Consider the following 20,768-nt stretch of genomic DNA (forward strand, 5'->3'; position numbering starts at 1 on the left):
CATAAAAGACTTGGATACGTACGTTTTGCCCATAATTTGACTGCTCTTAGGGTGAGTCTAAAAGTTTCTTTATTTGGCACTAAATGCAAAATTTCATCGGTAACTCTACATCCTGAAAAAGACAAAACATTCATTTTCCACTATGCAACAAAACTGAATTAAAATACCCTCCTCCTAACCTCCAGATTCCCAAATGTTAAAAATGAAAGATATATGTCAGGGTTTATTTTATATATGTATTTGAAATTTAGCATTCACATATAAGTACTCTGCTTTTGAAGAATTAAAAGTGTATGGGCAATGAAATCCAGTATTAAAGTAGATGTGGTTCTAAGTATCTTTTTAGTTTTTTCTTTATTTGACTTTGTTAAATGCATGTAAGTTGTAAAACTGTTCTTGCTTCAACACAAACCTTATTCACAAATAATGTGATTTATTGTTACATTCTGAAAGTATAACAAATTAAGCAAGATACTTAAAACCAATGGTTCTCAAAGTACAGACTTTGGACCCTCTAGAATACGTGAGGTTAAAACCATTTTTATAATAGTACCAAAGCTTTCTTTGTCCTACTTACTGTATTAACATTTGCACTGTTGGTACAAAAGCATCCCTGTTAATACTTTAGCAAGTAATCAAGGCAATGGCAACAAAGTGTACTAGAATATAATACATGGTTTACTAACATACACAGTTAAATAAAGGAAAAATGAGTATGAGAGTTTGCACTGTAGGCTGAACTACTTGTTTGTTTTTTTTTTTTTCAAGGAACATCAATTTTACTTGAAAGTATGATTGACAGATAAACTATGGTTATTCACAGTCAGTTACTAAAAATTGACCTAAGTAAGCTCCTCACTTCAAGGAAAACAAATGACACGAGGAAAACAAATGACACAATTTATTGCCAATAATAAAATGCAAACTTTGTTAAATTAGAACATTGGATAACGTTTATCTGCTACTGTGATCCTGGCAGACTTCTAACAAAATTGGTGGTGATAATAATGAATGCAATCTAGAAAATATTTTATACTGAAATGTGTTAACATTTGGAAAATACAAATAACTCTGAATCGGTATTTTCCAAATGACCAAGGCATGATATAGTATAAAACCACACATGAGGAAAGGATCCATAAGATCCATTCAAAGGATAAAACAGCAAATTTTCATGTGAGAGTACAAAATTTCATTGATGTGATTTTAGATTCAATATTGTAATTAACCTTTTAGAAATTACCACCTTTATTCATCAATAAAAAAGTAACAAACTACAAACATGAATGAAACTCACAAACATTATACTAAGTGAAAGAAGTCAGACACAAAGACCACATATTACATAATTCAATTATATGAAATGTGAGAAGAGGCAAACTATAGAGACAGAAAGAGGATTAGTGGTTGCCTGAGATGGGGGGCAGGGGTTGGAAGGGAAAATGACTGCAAATGGGTATGAGGGATCTTTTGAGAATGATGAAATGTTCTAAAATTAGATCATGGTGTACAACTCTGTGAACACACTAAAACATAGAACTGTACACTTGAAAAGGATAAATTTTATGGTATGTAATTATATCTCAAAAAGCTGTTGAAAAGAAAAAAAAACTGTCACTGGTCAAGTTTTGGTGTACTATCAAATAAGAATAATTGCAATTATCTGAAAAGGTTATTAAAACATTCCCCCTTCTCAACTTTATAGTGAAAGGCAAGATTTTCTTCTTATATTTTAACAAAAACAATATATTTTAAGAAGTTGACTACAGAAGCAGATAGAATAATTTAGCTGACTTTTGTTAAGTCAAAGAGTAAAGAGATTTGAAAAATTTAAGTCATTCTTTACACATAAAATTTATTTACATTAACTTATAATGGATTTATTACTATTATTTCTAAATGAACTAATAATTATTTATAATTTTGATTTTATTTCTAATATGGTAAATACTGACTTATATAATTCACATAAACAAAAGCACTTTGTAGTTTTCAATAAATCTTAAGATTTAATGGTCCTGAGACCAATAAGTTTGTGAACTATAACTAAAAACATAAACAACCTTTCGAATTTAATTTGTGGTTTACAGGATGGTCATGGTATCTATATATTATCTACACAAATAAAATTACATCATCTTTGCATGTGTGTATATGCTGGGGATTGAGCCCAGGGTCTTTCACATGCTAAGCATGTGCTTTACCACTGAGCTACACTCCCATCCAACTTAACTTATAAATAACAGAGTTAGTCCAATCCCTAAAAAGGCCATTAATATTTCTACAAAAAGAGCTCTACTTGTCTGTTTTCAAGTAGTATCTGAGATTTCTTTTTAGAAGCTTACCATTTAAGCTGCGAATACACCTTATATCAAGGCTTCTCAGGCGAGAGTCGTCTCTTAGATCTAAATTATCTGATATGGTTTGTATTGCCAGTCTTGCAAAGACTAGATCAATCTTTGGAAAGAGGCAAAAAAAAGAAAAAATATTACTTTTTCTTCTTCCAGCTCAGCCTCCCCCATCCCACATCAAAATGTAAAAAGTTCTAATTATTAATTGTTAAATTCTATCAAAACCTGAAGGATGTATGCAGGTAATCTCATGTGAGTGAAGTTTTACAATAATTAAAATTTCTGGTTTTGGCAAATATTGTGACTTTTAACATATATGCCAAGTGTTTTAAAAAAAAAAATCGTTTGAGTGGATTTCTAAATAAAGATGGAAGATCCAACACACATTTACATTCACTCCTTCTTGAAACCCAACTAAAATATCAGATAAATTCTGTTTGGTTAATTTGAATTTAAAGCCATAATCCACTAGGACAAAGAGATAGAAAGAGACAGAAAGAACTATGAAAGCTAAAAAGCAGATGAACAAGTGATAACAGTTCCAGTAGACCTAGCAAAACAGATAGAAAATACATTCAGGAACTAAGGACAGACAACTGTAAGCACATCATAAATAAAAAGGAACATTTAGAAAATAAAATTATTTTTAGAAATTAAAAATAGGACGGTACAAATGAAAAAAAGCAAGTTCGAAAGATTAACCCCCCCCCCCCAAAAAAAACCCAGAACAAAATTAAAATGATGTGATTAAAGCAGGCTGTTCTGGAGATCCAAAATAAAAATTTGGCGGGGGTGGGGTGGGGTGGGGGTGAGGGTGGCGGATGGAAAGCAGACAAAGGCAGGAAACACCATAGAATTCAATAAAAGTTCCAAAAACTAAAGGATGAAATTTCCAAATTGAAAGAGAATGACTGACTGCCTAGAACACTGGCTGAAATGACACTAGCCCAAGTACATCACCATGAATTTTACAACTATGGAAACAAAAGCAAAAAAAAAAAAAAAAAAAACAAACTTCCAAAAGATAAACTTGGCATATACAAAGAATGAGGAATCAAAATGGCAATACATGTTTCAATGCAGTATGAAAGCTAGAAGACAATAAAGAAAAGCCTTCAAAATTCTGAGAAAAATAATCTCCTACCTAGAATGCTATAACCAACCAAATTATCAATTTAGTATAAGAATGGAATGAGTTTTTTTTTTTTTTTTAGTTTTTGGTGGACACAACATCTTTATTTTATTTTTATGTGGTGCTGAGGATCGAATCCAGCACCCCGCGCATGCTAGGTGAGCGCGTTATCGCTTGAGCCACATCCCCAGCCCCATGAATGCACTTTTTAAACATGCAAGATATTGAACAATATACTTTTTCAGTAAGTCAGTGGATGAGCTCCATTAAAAACGAGAGTAAACAGAAAGAAAAAAATTCTAGAGAGAAGCAAAAGGAAATTACAAGATATTGGCAAAGGAAGATGCCAGGATGACAGCTGTATACTATTCACAAAAAACAATCAGCTTAGATTGGAACAGGTGAAAAGTCTCAGTTTTTTTCCAAGATGACAAACCCCAAACAATTATTTACATCTAAGAAAATAAAATATCACATAGCAAAGAATGGTAATCTAGGATGTTTAGTGCTCAGCTCTGAATATGCTTGTAAGATCATAATAATGTAAACACAGAATACTGCTCCAACTAAAATTATAATAATACAATTATTTTAAATTATGAGAAAAAGAAAGATATATCTAAAAACCATGGGGGTAGAGAGGGAGGTTTGTTCATTTTCCATGGTGAGAAGCCAACAGAAATAAGAAAGAGGAAGGTGAGGGGCTATTTAAAGATTACTATTTAATTCTTTTAAGATACGTGCCTACATTAGATGAGGCACATGCCTGTAATACTAGCTACTTGGGAAGCTGAGGTAGGAGGATCACAAGTTTGAGGTCAGCCTATGCAACTTAATGAGATTCTGTCTCAAAATAAAAAATAAAGGGGATAGGGATGAAGCTCAATAATATAGCACCCCTGGGTATCATTCTCCTGCACTGAGGGATTATAAAACAAAACAAAAATCTTTTTTTTCCCCCAACAAAAAATCTTATTGGTTAAACAGTTCATTTATCAAGTCAGAAGAATATAAACACTTACTTCAATACCATCAAATTCAAATTTTATAACAGGTACAAAAGCGTCTTCTACAGCCTACAAAAGAGGAAAACAATTATAACACACAGGTTAATCCTCTCTCTATACTTCCTAAGTGCCAGTAACGTAAATCTCTTTGTTTCCAATTTGTATTTTAACTCAACAGAAAAAATAAAAAATGTTCTTCATCTTATATTCAGGTTAAGGACTTCTACTTTGTGACCTGTGTTACTTAAGATAAACAAAATGCCTATGACAATAAATATTAAATTTATTATCCTCCTAAAAATTTTTGTCAGAAACTGGAAAGCAGAAATGTTGTCAGTTGGATACTTACTGTTTCTTGGGTCTGAAGTGAAAACTGATTATTTAGAAACAGCACTAGTGTTAGAAATTTTAAAATAATCAAAACTCTTGACCAATAAAAAATTATATTTGTAGGAATAAGGCCAGTAACTGCAAATTATTGCTATTAAAATTTTATTTGTTGAATGAATAGCTAGATATATAGTTACTAACTGAACCTTCACTCAATAGCACACACAATTTGATTATGTATCAACCATTTATCAGATACTACAGTAAATGGTTTATATAACTTATCTCACCAATCCGTAAAAAAATCTTATAAAAATGTTATCACCATATCTTTAAAATAAAGATAAAATATAAAATAAAAATAAATAAATAAAAATAAAATATAAAATATAGGCTCAGAGAGAGTAGGTAACAACTAAGGTCTAAGAGCTAAAAGTGGTATTCCAGTTGAAAACCCAGGTTTGTATAATTATAAAGCCTGTGTTCTTACTCTTTATGTGTTAGTTTAACAAAACAGCAACTTCTTATGAGGCATTTCAATAATCCTAAGACCTAGGATAACTAGGTTACTAATTTCAAAATATCAAATGCGAAAGGATACTTACTCTTAAGTTTCTAATGCCATCTTGATGTTTCAATTTTTCAAAAAAAGACTGAAAAAAATCAGATCTTTCTACATGTCTTGGAGCTACACAAAGTGCATCGATGTCAGCTCCTACAAATCAAAGTATTTCTTATGAAGAAAAGCATACTATGTATTTTCATTAAAGTTCATGCAAACATATGTACAGAACAAAGTATGGAAGGTGTGTATAAGAAAAATGTTAGTTGAAAAGATGTGGAGAAAAAGGTACACCCTTACAGTGCTGGTGGGACTGCAAATTGGTGCAACCAATCTGGAAAGCAGTATGGAGATTTCTTGGAAAATTGGGAATGGAACCACCATTTGACCCAGCTATCCCTCTCCTTAGCCTATACCCAAAGGATTTAAAAACAGCATACTACAGGGACACAGCCACATCAATTTTTATAGCAGCACAATTCACAATAGCTGAACTGTGGAACCAACCTAGATGCCTTTCAGTAGATGAATGGATAAAAAAAATGCGGCACATATACACAATGGAATATTACTCAGCAATAAAAGAGAATAAAATCATGGTATTTGCAGGTAAATGGATGGAGTTAGAGAAGATAATGCTAAGTGAAGTTAGCCAGTCCCAAAAAACCAAATGCCAAATGTTTTCTGTGATATAAGGAGGCTGATTCATAGTAGGATAGGGAGCGGGAGCATGGGAGGAATAGACAAACATTAGATAGGGCAGAGGAGTTGAAGAGGAAAGGAGGGGACATGGGGTTATTAATGATGGTGGAATGTGATGATCATTATTATCCAAAGTACAGGTATGAAGACACGAATTGGTGTGAATATACTATGTATACAACTAGAGATATGAAAAATTGTGCTCTATATGTGTAATAAGAATTATAATGCATTCCACTGTGTATTTATATATATATATATTTATATGTATAAATATATAAATAAATAAAGATTAGTTCTGAGTGGTGATAGTGGGAATTTTTTGCTTTTATATTTTCTATGAACAAATAAGCATGTACTCAAAGTTCTTATCACTAGAATATAACCCAAACCAGTTACCTTTGGTGTGTACTCCAAGCCTATAGGATCCAAATGTGAAAATTTTACCACCAACCGTAGCCACAACAGAAGGTGGGAGATTCTAAAATAAAATCACACAAAAGACATTCAATAGTTCAAGTTATTTTGTACAAAAAACATCTTTACATTCTACTGTCATGTATAGCTTAAAAGAATAAAAAAAAAAATTTTAAAGTGTCTAAATGCTTACTACATTTTATTCAGCATATGTTACACAGTACATTTACAGCCTTGGTAAAATGGGATTTGTTAAAGCACTTCAGGGGTCTTTTGGTTGTGACATGAAATAAAGAGGGTATTTCCAGAGGGAGGACAAAACATTCATGTCTACTACACATGCCCCACATCTCTACATCTCTCTCTTAAATATAAACTTTTTTTCATCACTTGACTCTACCTGACTTTTCCAAATCCCTGTCTTTTGGCTTGATCACTTTTAACAGTCACCAGGGAACTCTTAACTACAAATTAATGAGCTTTCAGCTATTTACAACATGATATTCTCAGCCTATCCCATTTCCCCTTAAAGTATGTTTAATTTCTTGACTCTATTTCTGCAAGCTTTCTCAGGAAAGTGAGGTCATTCTTAATATGATATCTTCATGAGAGCTAATCTAATAACTTCAATTAATATTTCTATGATTGTACCATAATTAAAAAGCTACTTTGGGGCTGGGGTTTTGGTTCAGCGGTAGAGCACTCGCCTAGCATGTGTGAGGTCCTGGGTTCGATTTTCAGTACCACATAAAAATAAATAAATAAAATAAAGGTATTGTGTCCAACTACAACTTAAAAAAAAAAAAAAAAAAAAAGCAAGCTACTTCTTATTATCCATACTGCCTAAACTAATCATTATTATTCTTTTTGGCTAATTCTTAGTTCATATCTCTTAAATTTGCTGCTACCATTCTAATCAACTACTCTTCCCCTAACTTCAGGCTATTTAATAGTTATCCTAAGCTATATAATCTTGCCCTTAGTCTTTCTTTTCTCTTATTCTATGTTCCTAAATTATTCCATTACATACTACTTCTGCTCAAAACTTTACAGTGCAATCTTCCTGGACTACTGAGGTAAAGATTCTTGGGCCTGAAGATCTCCACACTGTGCTCTTATGGAACTTCCTTTCTGAAGTTACTCCATAACCCAATCTCCTTTCTACTGCATTTGTCATTGCACCTGCTTCAAATGCATGCCTCTCTGAGTATCTTTAATACTTTTTTCACAATTCATTTCAATTTCTACCTCTTCCGTAAAGACTTCCTTCCCTGACTATTCTTATTCAGTTAACAAGCTCTTTTTCCTCTGTGCTCCTCCACTATTAAAATCTTTATACTACACTTATTGACCCATAAATGTCTCCTCTCCAACCATATTTAAATCCTCAAAGGTGAGAATTGTATCTATTACTTCTCTGTATTTTCCTATAATACCTAGTACAAGTTACATCTGTTCATTAACCTGAATAGAACTATCTGTATAGAAGAATATGCTTGTTACTTCTTCTGTTTAATGAATATTAATGTTTCAAGAGTATCACAATTTTATAGCTAGAAAGGAGTTGGTAAATTTATTAATAACTAACATGAATCAAAAGATAAGCCAAACATTGAAAAATCTTTTAGTTTACCTTTCTACTTTGAAATTTAAAAACCTTGCATGATTTGTGAGAAAGCAATACACTGAATCATAAGTAAAATATTTTTTTTATATACCTTTATTTATTTTTATGTGGTGCTAAGGATCGAACCCAGGGCCTCACACATGCTGGGTGAGTGCTCTACTGCTGAGCCACAACACCAGTCTGGTAAAATGTTTTAAAACATAATCATTTAGCTGAAATAATCAGAATTGGTGTTCTAGACCATTTAGAGTTTCTAACACAAACCCTTCAGTTATTTTCCAAATTAAAACATGCATAAACCAAAGAATTACAATTGACATAGCAAATGACCTTATCGACTCAGTGAAAAATGTCAAAACTTCCTTTCTGATTACTAGTAACAAGGATTTCACATGCTCAGAATCTGACATATCACTCCACTGTTGATAACCTTGCTGAGAGCTTAGAAATGAGCCAGATAGCCTTTTGGCAATAAGAGTAAATAGTAAATAGCATAAAGACTGTTAAACTCAATGACTAAAGTCTTAGGAGAATCCTAACCTTACTTGAGTCATTGTTTATAAGAATCAAATCTACATATTTATCATAGGTATAGAAATAAATAATAAAAGTTGTAAAAGAAATAATTGTATGATATGTTTATCTAATTTCTAAACCCATGCAGACTAAGGGGCATAAAGGGACTTTATAGATACCAGTTGGCAGACATGAACTTTCAATTGCTACTATGGGAAGGGATGGAATTATTATTTAAAAAACAAACCAAGTTTATAATATAATAGTTTGAGTTACCTGATGAAGGACAAGTGGTCTGAATGTGAGCAGACCACTTGTCCTCCAAAGGTTTATATGTTAAAGGACTGGTCTCTAGGGTGACAGTATTGGGAGGTGGTATGGACTTTTAAGAGGTAAGGCGGTAATTCGTAACTAACTACAAAAGGAACTGTGAAACTCCACTGGTTCTATTTCCTGGATGGGGATGTGCTACTGGTTCTGACATAAACTCTTACTACTGCCATTCACTATCCTCACCAAAGGTCCAAAGCAAAAGGGTCGCCTAATTTTGGACTCAAACTTCCAAAATTACAAACTAACTAAATGTTCTTTTTTCATAGAGTCTGTCTTAACAATTTTTTTAGTGATGAAATGCTACCTGCTAACTAAAATAGTTAACTCCCAATTGAACATGCCCCATTTAATTATAGTCCAGCCATTAAAATAATATTCACAGTGATTATGAGACAATAATGAAAATTCAATTATATTCAAAATATTCTAAAAAAGAAAAATATATAATTCAGAGGAAAAACAGTTAAGCTACTTGCATAACTATAAATTTGTGTTTACAAATTCCTACGTCTTAGAGGCCAAGCAGGTATGCAAATAAGGAACTCCCACATGAGAAATACAGAATCTGATGAATGGCACTTGCCTTGTCAGAAAGAACAGGGAATAGTGGCAGCAGGAAGTACTGAGTACTAGAGAGCAGGAACCCAGTCCCATTCAAGCCTTTCTGCTGAGTACGAAAACAGGCCCAGTGTTGCCAGATCTGATGTTTCATAATAAGTCTGAAATCTAGTTTTTTAAATAAAATCTCCTCATATTTAAATTTTGGCCTACTACATATGGATCAAAAAAAAATTATGTGAACTTGCAGCTATAATTTGCCACCTCTGGGGTAAATCCTCACCTACTTAGAAATTAAATTATCTAGACTAATTTATCCCCTGTATACCACCAGAGCTAAGTTATAATGTGTTTCAGATAATTCTCAACTTTTGCATCTTACTACTAGGACAAAAGACCAGGACATAATGAAACAAAGAATTCCATGTAGGATAGAATCTTACCTTACTCTCACTGACATCGGATATCCATTCTTTTACTAAATTATTCAATTTACCAAGAACAACCAACCTATAATAAAAAGTAACATTAAAACTTTAAAAAAATATTAAAGAAACAAACATATAGACAGTATCTCTGTGTTGGTGTTTGAGTAAAAACACATTGTATATATGCTAATACTATCACATCTGTTGATACACAGCAAATTTTTGCCATTCTTAGATCCCTAAGAGTGCCAAAGAGATGATAAATGTGATGACAGTATTTTGGTCTCTGAACTATTTTCAAAATTGAAAAAAATCTAGTAAAAATCACAAAGTTATCTTCTGTGAATTGCAGAGGCCAACAGAATTGTCAATTTTCTTTGCTTTATTGTGTAATAATTAGATAAACTCAATGTGGTACTAGAGGCTAGCATTTGCTCACTGCCAGTAATAAGTCTTTGAGTAATTAAAATGGGCAAATTAATTACTGGCTAATTTTTGTGAAGTATATTATTTAATAAGAGCAGTCTGGTATTATTAAAACAAATTTGCAGTCAATGCCACAAATAAATCAACATTAAAAAAAAAGAAGGTTTGGGATATAAAAGATAACATGAGAAAATGAATTTGCTTTTCCTCCATCCTTCAAGGTGCTGAGACTGAAAACCTTGGCATTGTCTTTCTCATATTCCACAGTCATTAAATAACCCTACCTTAACAATGTATCCCAAATTCTACTATTTATCACCTCCACTGCCATCCTCTGGTTCCAAGTACCATAATTTCCTCCTGGGGTTATTATAATGGCCTTTTAAATAATCTTTCTGCTTCTGCCCTTGCACCCCTCTTCAGACTATTCCCAATATAGCAGCCAGAGTGACTGTATTAAAAAACATTAGTCAGATCATGTTAATCTTCTCCTCAAAGCCCTAATAGCTTTACCTTTCATTCAGAATAAACCAAAATCTTGAAAATGCATTACAAGGTCCAAAGTCCAAGTCCCTTCCCACCTCACTTTCTTAAAGCTACAATTTCCCTGCTTACTTGCTCTGCTTCAGATACTCAGCAGATCTGAACTTACTATGTACTACTCAAACCTACCAGGTACACTCTCACCTCAGGCTTTCTATCCAGAATGTTTTCCCCTCAAATATCCACCTTCTCACCCATATTCATATTTTCCTCTAAATGTCATTTTCTCAATGAGGCCTTCTCTGAAAACCTCTACTCCCAGCTTTATCTTTCTCAGTAGCACTTATGTGTAATACTGTATTTATCTTACTTATTTGACTGTTAGTCTCTTCTAAACTCCACCTAAAATGTAAGCTGTAGGGTGGGCCAAAAATTTTCTTTTTGTCATGTCTGTATCTCTAGGTAGGGATATAGTGGGCATTCAATATATGTTTTTGGAATTAATGATTAAATAAGATACAATAAAATATTTTACAGTTTTCAATGACATACCTGTGGTTCAGTTCTTCCTCATCTTCAAATACTCCAAATGGCTTCATGGCATCAATTAATTTCTGTGTATAAATATGATCAATTTCTTTAGGACATGCCAAACTAATTGGAGAGGTAATTCCATAATGCTTTTGTTGACGCTGGCTGTCCAGCATGGTGTTTCTATTGAAGAAAAAGGAAACAGTAGAAAAAATTTAAAGTATCATATCATACTGATACATTCACCCTCTCAATCCACTCATGTTAACTGAGCTACCTTAGAAATTAATTTAGTACTAACAGTTTGGGCAGGCACTTTTTTTAAAGGAAAAATGGGGACTTTTCAAGCCAAAAGCAGCATGTGTTGGCATAACACCACTTACTTTGAATGCAAAAAACCTAAATGAGATCTGTGCCAAGGCTACCTCCACTACACCCTGCAGATTTAAAGTCAAGTACCATCTACTTTCTAGAATCTTTGAAATGCAAATGCTTGAAAGAAAGAACTTTCTTGGTAAAAACCATTGGGCTTTTCCTCCTAAGAAACAAACAAAAACATACCATCAGAAAGTCCTTGTGAAATAATCTGGCTTTTAAATGAAATCACAATTAGATTTCTCCTTGGGAAATTCAACACCCTTTGTTTGAATCAGAGTTTATAATCCTAACATTTGTTACTCTTAACTCTTCATTTTGGATTGGCACTAATAATATTTCACACTGAATAATTACCCAATTCTTTATACTAAATGTCAACCTTTTTTACTGGATACAAGTGATCTTCCACAGACCCTAGCCATCAGGAAATTACATTCTTGAATAAGATACAATAGATTTCTGAGATTTGGGGTTTACATGGACCAATGACTTCAAAATAAATTTTGGACCCAATAAGGTTATAACATCTTATTTTGCTGTGAAAATAAAGTAAAAGCACACACACACACTAACCAACTAACCTTACCACCCATCTTCACCATGCTTTCACTAAGGGTCATCAATACCAAGTAATAATAAGAAAATACTCTCAAAATAAAAAGCAGTCTTTTAACTTGAATAAAATAGTCTTATAAAAATAAGACACAGAAGAATCCTGAGAGGCATGTTAATGGGTACAAGGTTGCAGTTGAAAAGGAAAATGAACAGCACAGTAGGACAACTGTGATTGACAACAATTTATTGCACATTTCAAAATAGTGGTGAATTTGAATGTTTCCAACAAATGTGTAAGGTAAAGCATGTAACTGCCCTACTCTGATCATTATATATCATATACATGAATTGAACTATCATACTGTACCCCATAAATATGTACAATTACTGTGTCAAAATTTTAAAATCACAGCCAGGCACATGCCTGTAATCCCAGCAACTAGGGAGGCTGAGGCAAGAGGATGGTGAGTTCAAAGCCAGCCGTCAGCAATGGCGAGGCACTAAGCAACTCAGTGAGACCTGTCTCTAAATAAAATACAAAATAGGACTGGGGATGTGGGTCAGTGGGCACTTGAGTTCAATACTCACTACAAAAAAAATAAAATTTAAAATCACAAAAATACAACAGTAATTATTTTGAAACTTAACTAGTCAAAACATTGGCTTATCACCACTATTATTAAACCTACAAAATAAGGCATGTTCTTTAGCTACAGATTTCACAGGGAGGGAGGGGAGAATCAAATAGAAGAAACATACCAAGAAACTCCAAGAAACATACCAGTTTAATTGTCTTCAACATTGATTTTGTAAATGTTTATTAGTTATTTCAAGTCTCTCATATATATATATATATATATATATATATATATATATATATATATATATATGTGTGTGTGTGTGTGTGTGTGTACATGTACACACACACACACACTTTTTTTTGGGGGGGGGCACCAGGGATTGAACCCAGAAGTGATTAGCCAGTGAGCTACATTTCCAGGCCTTTTTATTTTGAAACAGAGTCTCACCAAGTTGCTTAGGGCCTTGCTAAATTGCTAAGGCTATATTTGAACTTGAGATCCTCCTGCCTCAGCCTCCTGAGTTGCTGGGATTATAGGTATGCACCACTGCACCTTGCTCAAGTTGTATTTCCTTTTAAAAATTTGGCTTTTTATCTTCAGTGAACTACAGAGGTGTTTTGGTATTGTTTGTGTTTGCTTACGTGTATATGATAGACATGGGACAGACTGATTAAATATTACCATTCAATTAATCTCAATAACCAAGAGGCAGGTCTTGAATAAGTGCTATTTTCCAGAAAAGCACCTGAGGTTCAAAGAGAGAAAAAGAGCCAGAATCTGAACTCCAAAACCTTTTCCCACCATTCTATTTTCTCTTCCATAACTACTTCTGACACTATAGTCCCAGGTCTCAGTTTCTTATCTGTATTCTCAAAATGTTGGCTATTGAGATCCCTACTGATCATAAAAATCTCAATTCTAGGGTTTTGAACCTCCCTCATCTAAACAGGAAGGGGTGGGGAATGTAAACAGTATATTGCACATTCCCTTCAATCCATCAATTTCACTTATAGGCAAAAACCATAGAGAAAATCTAGTACAAGTGGACAAGAAGACATGTAAAAGAATGCTCCCTGCCACACTGTAACATTAAAAACTTAAAATATCCTAAACAGTCACTAAGAGGAAAAAGACTAAATTTGGTCGTATCCCCACGATGGAATACAACACATTAGTTAATGTAAATTAATTAAAACTGAAACTATTAACATGGACAGCTGAGAGGTATCATGTTCCTCTAAAGAAACAAGCTGCAGAATGACAAGTGACACTAAGTTATAGATAAAGTTTAAAAATAAGTAAAACAATTACAGCTATTATAGACACGAACGTATATAAAGCATAAAAAAGATGCATCAACAATAAACACCCAATTCAGAACTGTGGGGATCTCTGAAGAGGAGCGTGAATGAGACCAGAGAAGGGGGAATGAGAATCCTTCAGATGTATCTGGAACGTCTGACTTCTTTTAAATAAATAAATGCAGACACCACACACACACACACACACACACACACACACTGGCGTGTTATTCTTTGGGAGAAATGGGTGGTGGCACAAGCGGTGTTTCAGCTATTCTCTGCATTTTTTTATATGAATATTTAAATTATTTCCCAATAAACCGAAAGAAGCTCTAACAAAATCTTGGCAAGCAAAGAAACTGTTTCTGACTTATCAAAGTGTGAGCAGGAGATACAGACCGGTAGATATTGTGGGTAGGTGGGGAGGCCCGAGGAGGGGGCGTCAGTGGCGAAAAGGCCTCGGCCTTTATCAAACAGAAACCCCTGGGCTGGAATAGGTCATTCACTCCTGAAGACCTGAAGACAGCCACTCCGGCAGGGAGGAGGGGGAGGCAGGGGGATGATATTTGCGCCAATGCAGACAGAAGCAGACGGGCTCAGACAGTACTGAGGACAGGAGAGTGACCGACAATTTCTCCCCACGGACACAAGCACTTCTCTCCCTCCTCATCAGTGTCTGGGGGCGTCCTCAGAGGCGGGACAGCGGGGGTAGACAGGGACTCCTGAGTCTCCGAGTCCAGGCAGAGGTGGTAGGTAAGCCACCGGGTATAGGGGAGGTGCCACTGCGGACTGGCTGGGAACGGGGAAGGAGATCACTGAGGCAAGGTGCGGGCAGAGTACTAGGGTCAGGGAAGGGAAACGAAGCCCCGGGATGACCACCTCAGCTCACCTCTCCCCACCTCGCCCTCAACCGCCGCCCCCCACCACTTACGCAGACATCTCTTTCATCGCTTCCTGCGTCTCCCTCTTCAGCGAGTGTCTTTCGCTCTGGAGTCCTGTTCTTGTCGCTCCCTTCTCCCTGTATCCACTTTCCTGCAGTCACTTGCAGCTCGCTCGCTCTTTCACTTCCCCACTTACTACCGCCGAGGCATCCAAACGAGTAGTGAAAACACCACAAAACCGGCTCTATTTATGACAATACAGCGCGGACGACGCCAATATGGCGCCGCTTCCCAGACTGCCTCTCGTCCTCTGCAGCCCCGCCCCCTTGGTTCCCGAGCCCGCCCTCGACCACGCCCGCTCTGCCTTCGGGCTGCGTTGGCCCCGCCCACGGGGGCGGTGAGCGCTTTCACTCCGAACGCAGACAGGGAAAAAAGCTTTTGATCCTCTCCTTTGTCCATGGGGCTGTCAATCCAATCACACCTCTTGGAATGTAATTTGGAAATACGTTTTTCTTGTTTCTCCGTTGAAAGCATGTATGTATTTTTTAAATATCACATGCTTGCCTAACAAATACTATTTTAACTCTTCAATTTTCCCACATCTTTAATTTAATTAAGCGTAGTCAAACGTAATCAATCCACTTGTCAAGGAGATTGTGTTGGGAGAAGGTCACACCCAGGAACGTGCGACTTTAACGCAATTATCCCAGGGGAAAGCAAGCTTGTAAATTGGAGGCTAACTGTTCACTTCACCTCTAAGTGCCACCCCCTGATTCATGACATTCTGGCATTTAGCTCAGAGAGGCTGAAAGTAATTGCTAGCAGTTTGCAACAGGATAAATCCAAGGGTGAATCAAAATCTCACACTTTAAAATGATGAAGATCATGTTCTATGTGATTGTAAGGATGAAAATGGGAAAATAATGACTGATTTAAAAATGTTAAATTTATTTAAAATTTCAAATACTAACCCATTACAAAGAAAGGATGTCAAGAAGCTGCTTATTCTTGGAATATGACTCAGAGTCACAGTTAAATAGAAGAGATTACTTATTGACTTATTCATTTATTAATTCAAAATATTTATTGAAAATCCAGTCTGCATTAGGCATTGTTTTATGCTCCAGGACTTACTGGTATGTAAAACCAGATGTATCCTTTGATCTTTTCAAGCTCAGAGTTTAGTAGAAAACACTATCAGATATGAGTGATACTTTTTATTGTTGTAAAACTAAAGCACATATTATGTGGAGAAACTTAATTTCTGCCTACAAGAAATCATGTCCTGGGCTGGAGTTGTAGTTCAGTGGTAGAGTGCTTGTGCCTAACATGGGTGAGGCACTGGGTTCCATCCTCAGCACCACATAAATAAGTAAGTAAGTAAGTAAGTAAATAAATAAATAAAAGAAGTCATGCCCTAGGGGAGGAAAACATATACACAAGTCATTAAAATACAGTATGGTCTATGATACAGATGGGATCTGGGTGATAAGGGACTTATCATCTAAATTTGGAATGTGTCAATAGTGGATTGGATGTAGATGGTAGGAAGAAGGCAAAACCTATTCCTGGAAACACAGAGTAGGAGCTAGCATGGGTAAATGCAAGGTAGACCTAAAATTGAGTCCTAGGTTTGCTGTTGACTGGTTTTGTGACAACAACAAAACAAACTTTTAAGTTAACCTTGAAAAAGAAAAACTTTTTCCTCATCTGTAGAATAAATGAGAATCAAATGAGAAGAGTATGTATGACCAGTATGAATCTCAATCCAAAAATCCAGACTTGCAACAATTAGCACTTTATTTTCAAAAATTTAAGTTTTGACTCTGATCCCCTCAGTCTTCTGAGCTAGCATACAAGGCAATGTTGATCATGTTTTCCCTCTATTCCCCTTTCTTGGGATAGTACCAAGGGGCTTTTAGATATAGGGCAGATTATAAATGTCTGCTCCTGGGCCACTTTCCTGTACTGTGGGCATCTGGGCCTGGAGGTTTTCTAATGCATCTGGGTGGTGTCTGGGGCTCATGGTAAGGACCTGTGGTCTCAGCCCAGAGTACCACAGAGATAACAAGTCTTCCCATCTCCTCCACAGGTTAGTGTATCTTGCCACTCTAGGAGACAGAAAGCCTCCTTTCCTCAAGTTTTCTAACCAAGATGTGTTGTTAGAAAGCCTCCTTTCCTCAAGTTTTCTAACCAAGATGTGGAGTTCTCTTCAGGGCTTTGCCTTGTTTCAAATACAAACGTCAGGCAGACTTGCAGGGTTTAACTCTGCTATCTAAATAGTGTAGAGCACTTAGCACAGTGCCAGGCTCATACGAATTCAATAAATTAAATTTTCTTTCTTTTTTGGTATGGGAAATTGAAACCAGGGGTGCTTTTACCCTTGAGCTACACCCCCAGTCCCTTTTTACTTTTTAAAAATTTGAGGCAGGATCTCACTAAGTTGTTAAGATGCTCACTAAATTGCTGAGTCTGGCAATTTCAGTTATTCTGTCATATATTTGTTTTTTAAATATTTCTTTTCCTTTTTATTTTTTTCTGATTCTTAACTTTATATGAAGAGAATAATGTGTTTGCCATCGTCTGTTAGAGCAATTTGGAAAGAAGGTGAATTCTCCTTTTAATCTTATTAATTCAGTGAAATCTTAGGTGTTTCTAAGATAACTTTTAAACTATATTTAAATAATCAAAGTCAACATCAGAACAATACATTTTAATTTTCCTCTTTATATAATTTGTAGTTTGGCACTGTATAATTGCCCTCTCCCCCATGTTTATGTCTTTGATAATCTGCCTAGGATTGAATTCTATTTAAATAAGGACATTTTCTCCTTTGCAGTATACATTATAGATGTACTTGTTAAGCTAAATTAAAGTTTTTCAAATTATAAAAGTAACCCATGTTCATAAAAAGAGAGTGGATATGTGTCCCTCCCCCTTTCCCAGGGGAACCATTATTAACAGCTGTGTATTTATCTTTCTTTTTTTTTTTAGGGAGAGAGAGATAATTTTTAAATATTATTATTTTTTTTTTTTTAGTTTTCGGTGGACACATCTTTATTTTATTTTTATGTGGTACTGAGGAATGAACCCAGCAGCGCCGCGCATGCCAGGCGAGCGCGCTACTGTTTGAGCCACATCCCCAACTCTGTATTTATCTTTCTAGCACCCCAAATCACATATAAATATGTACCAGTGATTTTGATGTATTGTTTTTTAATTTTGGAAACAATGGAATCACATCATACATATTCTGCTCCTTACTTTTTTTTTTAACTCAAAATTATGGGCATCTTTCCATGTTAGAAAATGTTATGGGTTGAATAGTGTTCTCTGTAATTTCTTTTTCTCTACATTTTTACTTCGGTGCATTATTGTACATAATGGTGGGATCTGTTGTTAAATATTAGTACATGTACACAAGTGTTCTCCAAAATTTCATGTGCTGAAGCCCTAACTCATGGAACCTCAGAATGTGACTGTATTTGGAGACAGAGTCTTTAAAGAGTAATTTAGTTAAAATGAAGTCACTAGTGTGGATCCTACAACATGATTGGTGTCCTAGTCAGAATAAATTTAGACACAGATGAATGGAGAAGTACTATAATTTGGATCTGGAATGTTTCATATGTTAAAGGCTTTTCCCCAGTGAAGTAATGTTCAGAAGTAGGACTTTTGGGAAGTGATTGGATCATGAGGGCTTTAATAAATTAATCTACTGATAACTGAATGGACTGTTGGAAGTGATGGAAACCAGGAGGAGGGACCAAGTTGAAAGATGTGGATCTTTGGGCGCATGCCTTTGGGGACTTCATCTTGTCCCTGTCCCTTTCCCTTTCTCTCTTTCTCATTATTTCTCCATCCTGGCTGTCAGGAGCTGAATAGCTTTCCTTAGCCACACCCTTCTCCCATGATGTTCTGTCTTGCCTCAGGCCCAAAGCAAAGCAATGGCCAACCACAGACTGAAACCTCTGAAATCATGAGCCAAAATAAAATTTTCCTCCTTTAAGTTGTTTTTGTCAGGTATTTTGGTCACTGTGTCAAAAAGCTTACCAATATATCTACTTTGTTCTTTTTTTCTTAATAGCATTTTTTTGGTTCTTTTTTTATATCAACAGTATTCTTTGTCATAGGTAATACATAATGCATTGTCATAATAATGTGTAAGTATAGCTGAATCATGTGGTGGTTCCATTCCTAGTCTTTTGAGGAGCCTCTAAACTAATTTCGATAGCAGTTTTACTAATTTACAATCCCACCAACAGTGTAGAAGTGTTACTTTTTCTCCACATCCTCTTCAGCATTTATTTATATTATTTGTATTCCTGATGACCCTCATTCTGACTGGTGTGACATAAAATCTCCATGTAGTTTTGATTTGCATTTCCCTAACTGCTAATGATGTTGAATATTTTTTCATATGTTTCATTTGTATTTCTTCTCTGGAGAAGTGTCTAATTCATTTGCACACTTATCAGTTGGGTTATTTGGGTTTTTTAGTGTGAAGTTTTTGAGTTCTTTATGTATTCTAAATTACTTTATGTATCTGGAAAACCTTACATTAACTCAGAGAGCTTTTTTCTGGCAGATTGTTGTACCAGGTCATTACACTGGTTTATTACGAGCACTTAAGGAAAAGAATTTTGGGGGGGGGGGTTGTGCATGCTAGATGCTCATACTCTACCACTGAGCTACATGCCTAACCAGGACTATCACTTTTTAAAAAATGAAGATAAGTGTGGTTCCTCAGATAGGATGATCCAAAAATGATCTTTGGAGCTAATGCTGGGGTTGCCTACATATTGTGCCAGCTGGGACAAAGGTCTCCCCAATTATCAGCAGCAGGGGCATTGCCAAACTTAGCATCTCACAAGATGGCTTTCTGTCCCTAGCAGATGGGGCAAAAAATTCCTAAAGATCTCCAGGTGCTAGGAAGTTGACTTTCCCACACAAGTCCTGTAACAGCTGGTTCTTAAACTCAGTCACCCTGGCTCTAGTTTCTTTGTCCCACATTCTGATAAGGCTGTTTTCTCACAATTTTGCCCTAAGAAAGTGTCTTCTCAGGCAGGAAATATCCCTTCACCAGAACACATATAGCACCTAGCCTTAGCATCTTTCGTTTCTCTCGTTGATCCTTGACTTGTATGTTTCCCGCATTAAAGGCTTGTTTTAGTCAGCTTGTTCACTACTATGACTAAAAGACCTGACAAGAATAATTTTAGAGGAGGAAAAGTTTATTTGGGAGCTCAAGGTTTCAGAGGTCTCGGTCCATAGACAGTATTGGATACGAAAAATAAAGGACCCCAAAATAGTGAGGCCTGGGAGGAGGAAATAGAAAAGAAAGCAGTGCATTGATGGCTTTCTTCTCTCCCAAGATAAAACCTTCCCAGATGCTGGCCACAGGCAGGGAAAAAAATTGGCTCATCAAATCTAGAAGTGATAGTTTCTAGGAAATACTATCTCTTCCAAGACAACTCGTCTTCAGGTGCTGACCACCGACCCCCAACTCAAATTCCTGAGTGCCCAAACTGACATGCTCACTAAATCACTCACAACCTATATAAGCCCAGTCTCCTTCTTTGTTCAGGGGCTCATTTTCCACCAGGAAAGTGGGTCCCACTGTGTCCCTTTGTCCCTGCTTACCCTGTTCCTATGTAAAATTTCATTCC

At 35.6% G+C, this 20,768-nt stretch overlaps 1 protein-coding gene across 1 annotated transcript in view; it reads right to left on the reverse strand.

Annotated features, from left to right (window-relative positions):
* Papolg (poly(A) polymerase gamma) overlaps positions 1–15,396 on the reverse strand; it is a 37,218-nt gene extending 21,822 nt beyond the window's left edge. The window contains exons 1-8 of the mRNA XM_046423493.2: positions 15,150–15,396; positions 11,425–11,586; positions 9,979–10,045; positions 6,484–6,565; positions 5,426–5,535; positions 4,506–4,559; positions 2,346–2,457; positions 23–112 (exon numbers count right to left, since the gene is read on the reverse strand). Of these exons, the coding sequence (XP_046279449.1) occupies positions 23–112; positions 2,346–2,457; positions 4,506–4,559; positions 5,426–5,535; positions 6,484–6,565; positions 9,979–10,045; positions 11,425–11,586; positions 15,150–15,166 (694 nt within the window). The 5' untranslated portion in view covers positions 15,167–15,396. The remainder of the gene's footprint in view (positions 1–22; positions 113–2,345; positions 2,458–4,505; positions 4,560–5,425; positions 5,536–6,483; positions 6,566–9,978; positions 10,046–11,424; positions 11,587–15,149) is intronic.
* Between the last annotated feature and the right edge of the window lie 5,372 nt (positions 15,397–20,768).

The sequence above is a fragment of the Marmota monax genome, unplaced genomic scaffold (genome assembly GCF_021218885.2).
Source record: "Marmota monax isolate L192 unplaced genomic scaffold, Marmota_monax_Labrador192_F-V1.1 WCK01_AAM20220418_F8-fsc00015, whole genome shotgun sequence".
NCBI classification, from domain to species: Eukaryota; Metazoa; Chordata; class Mammalia; order Rodentia; family Sciuridae; genus Marmota; species Marmota monax.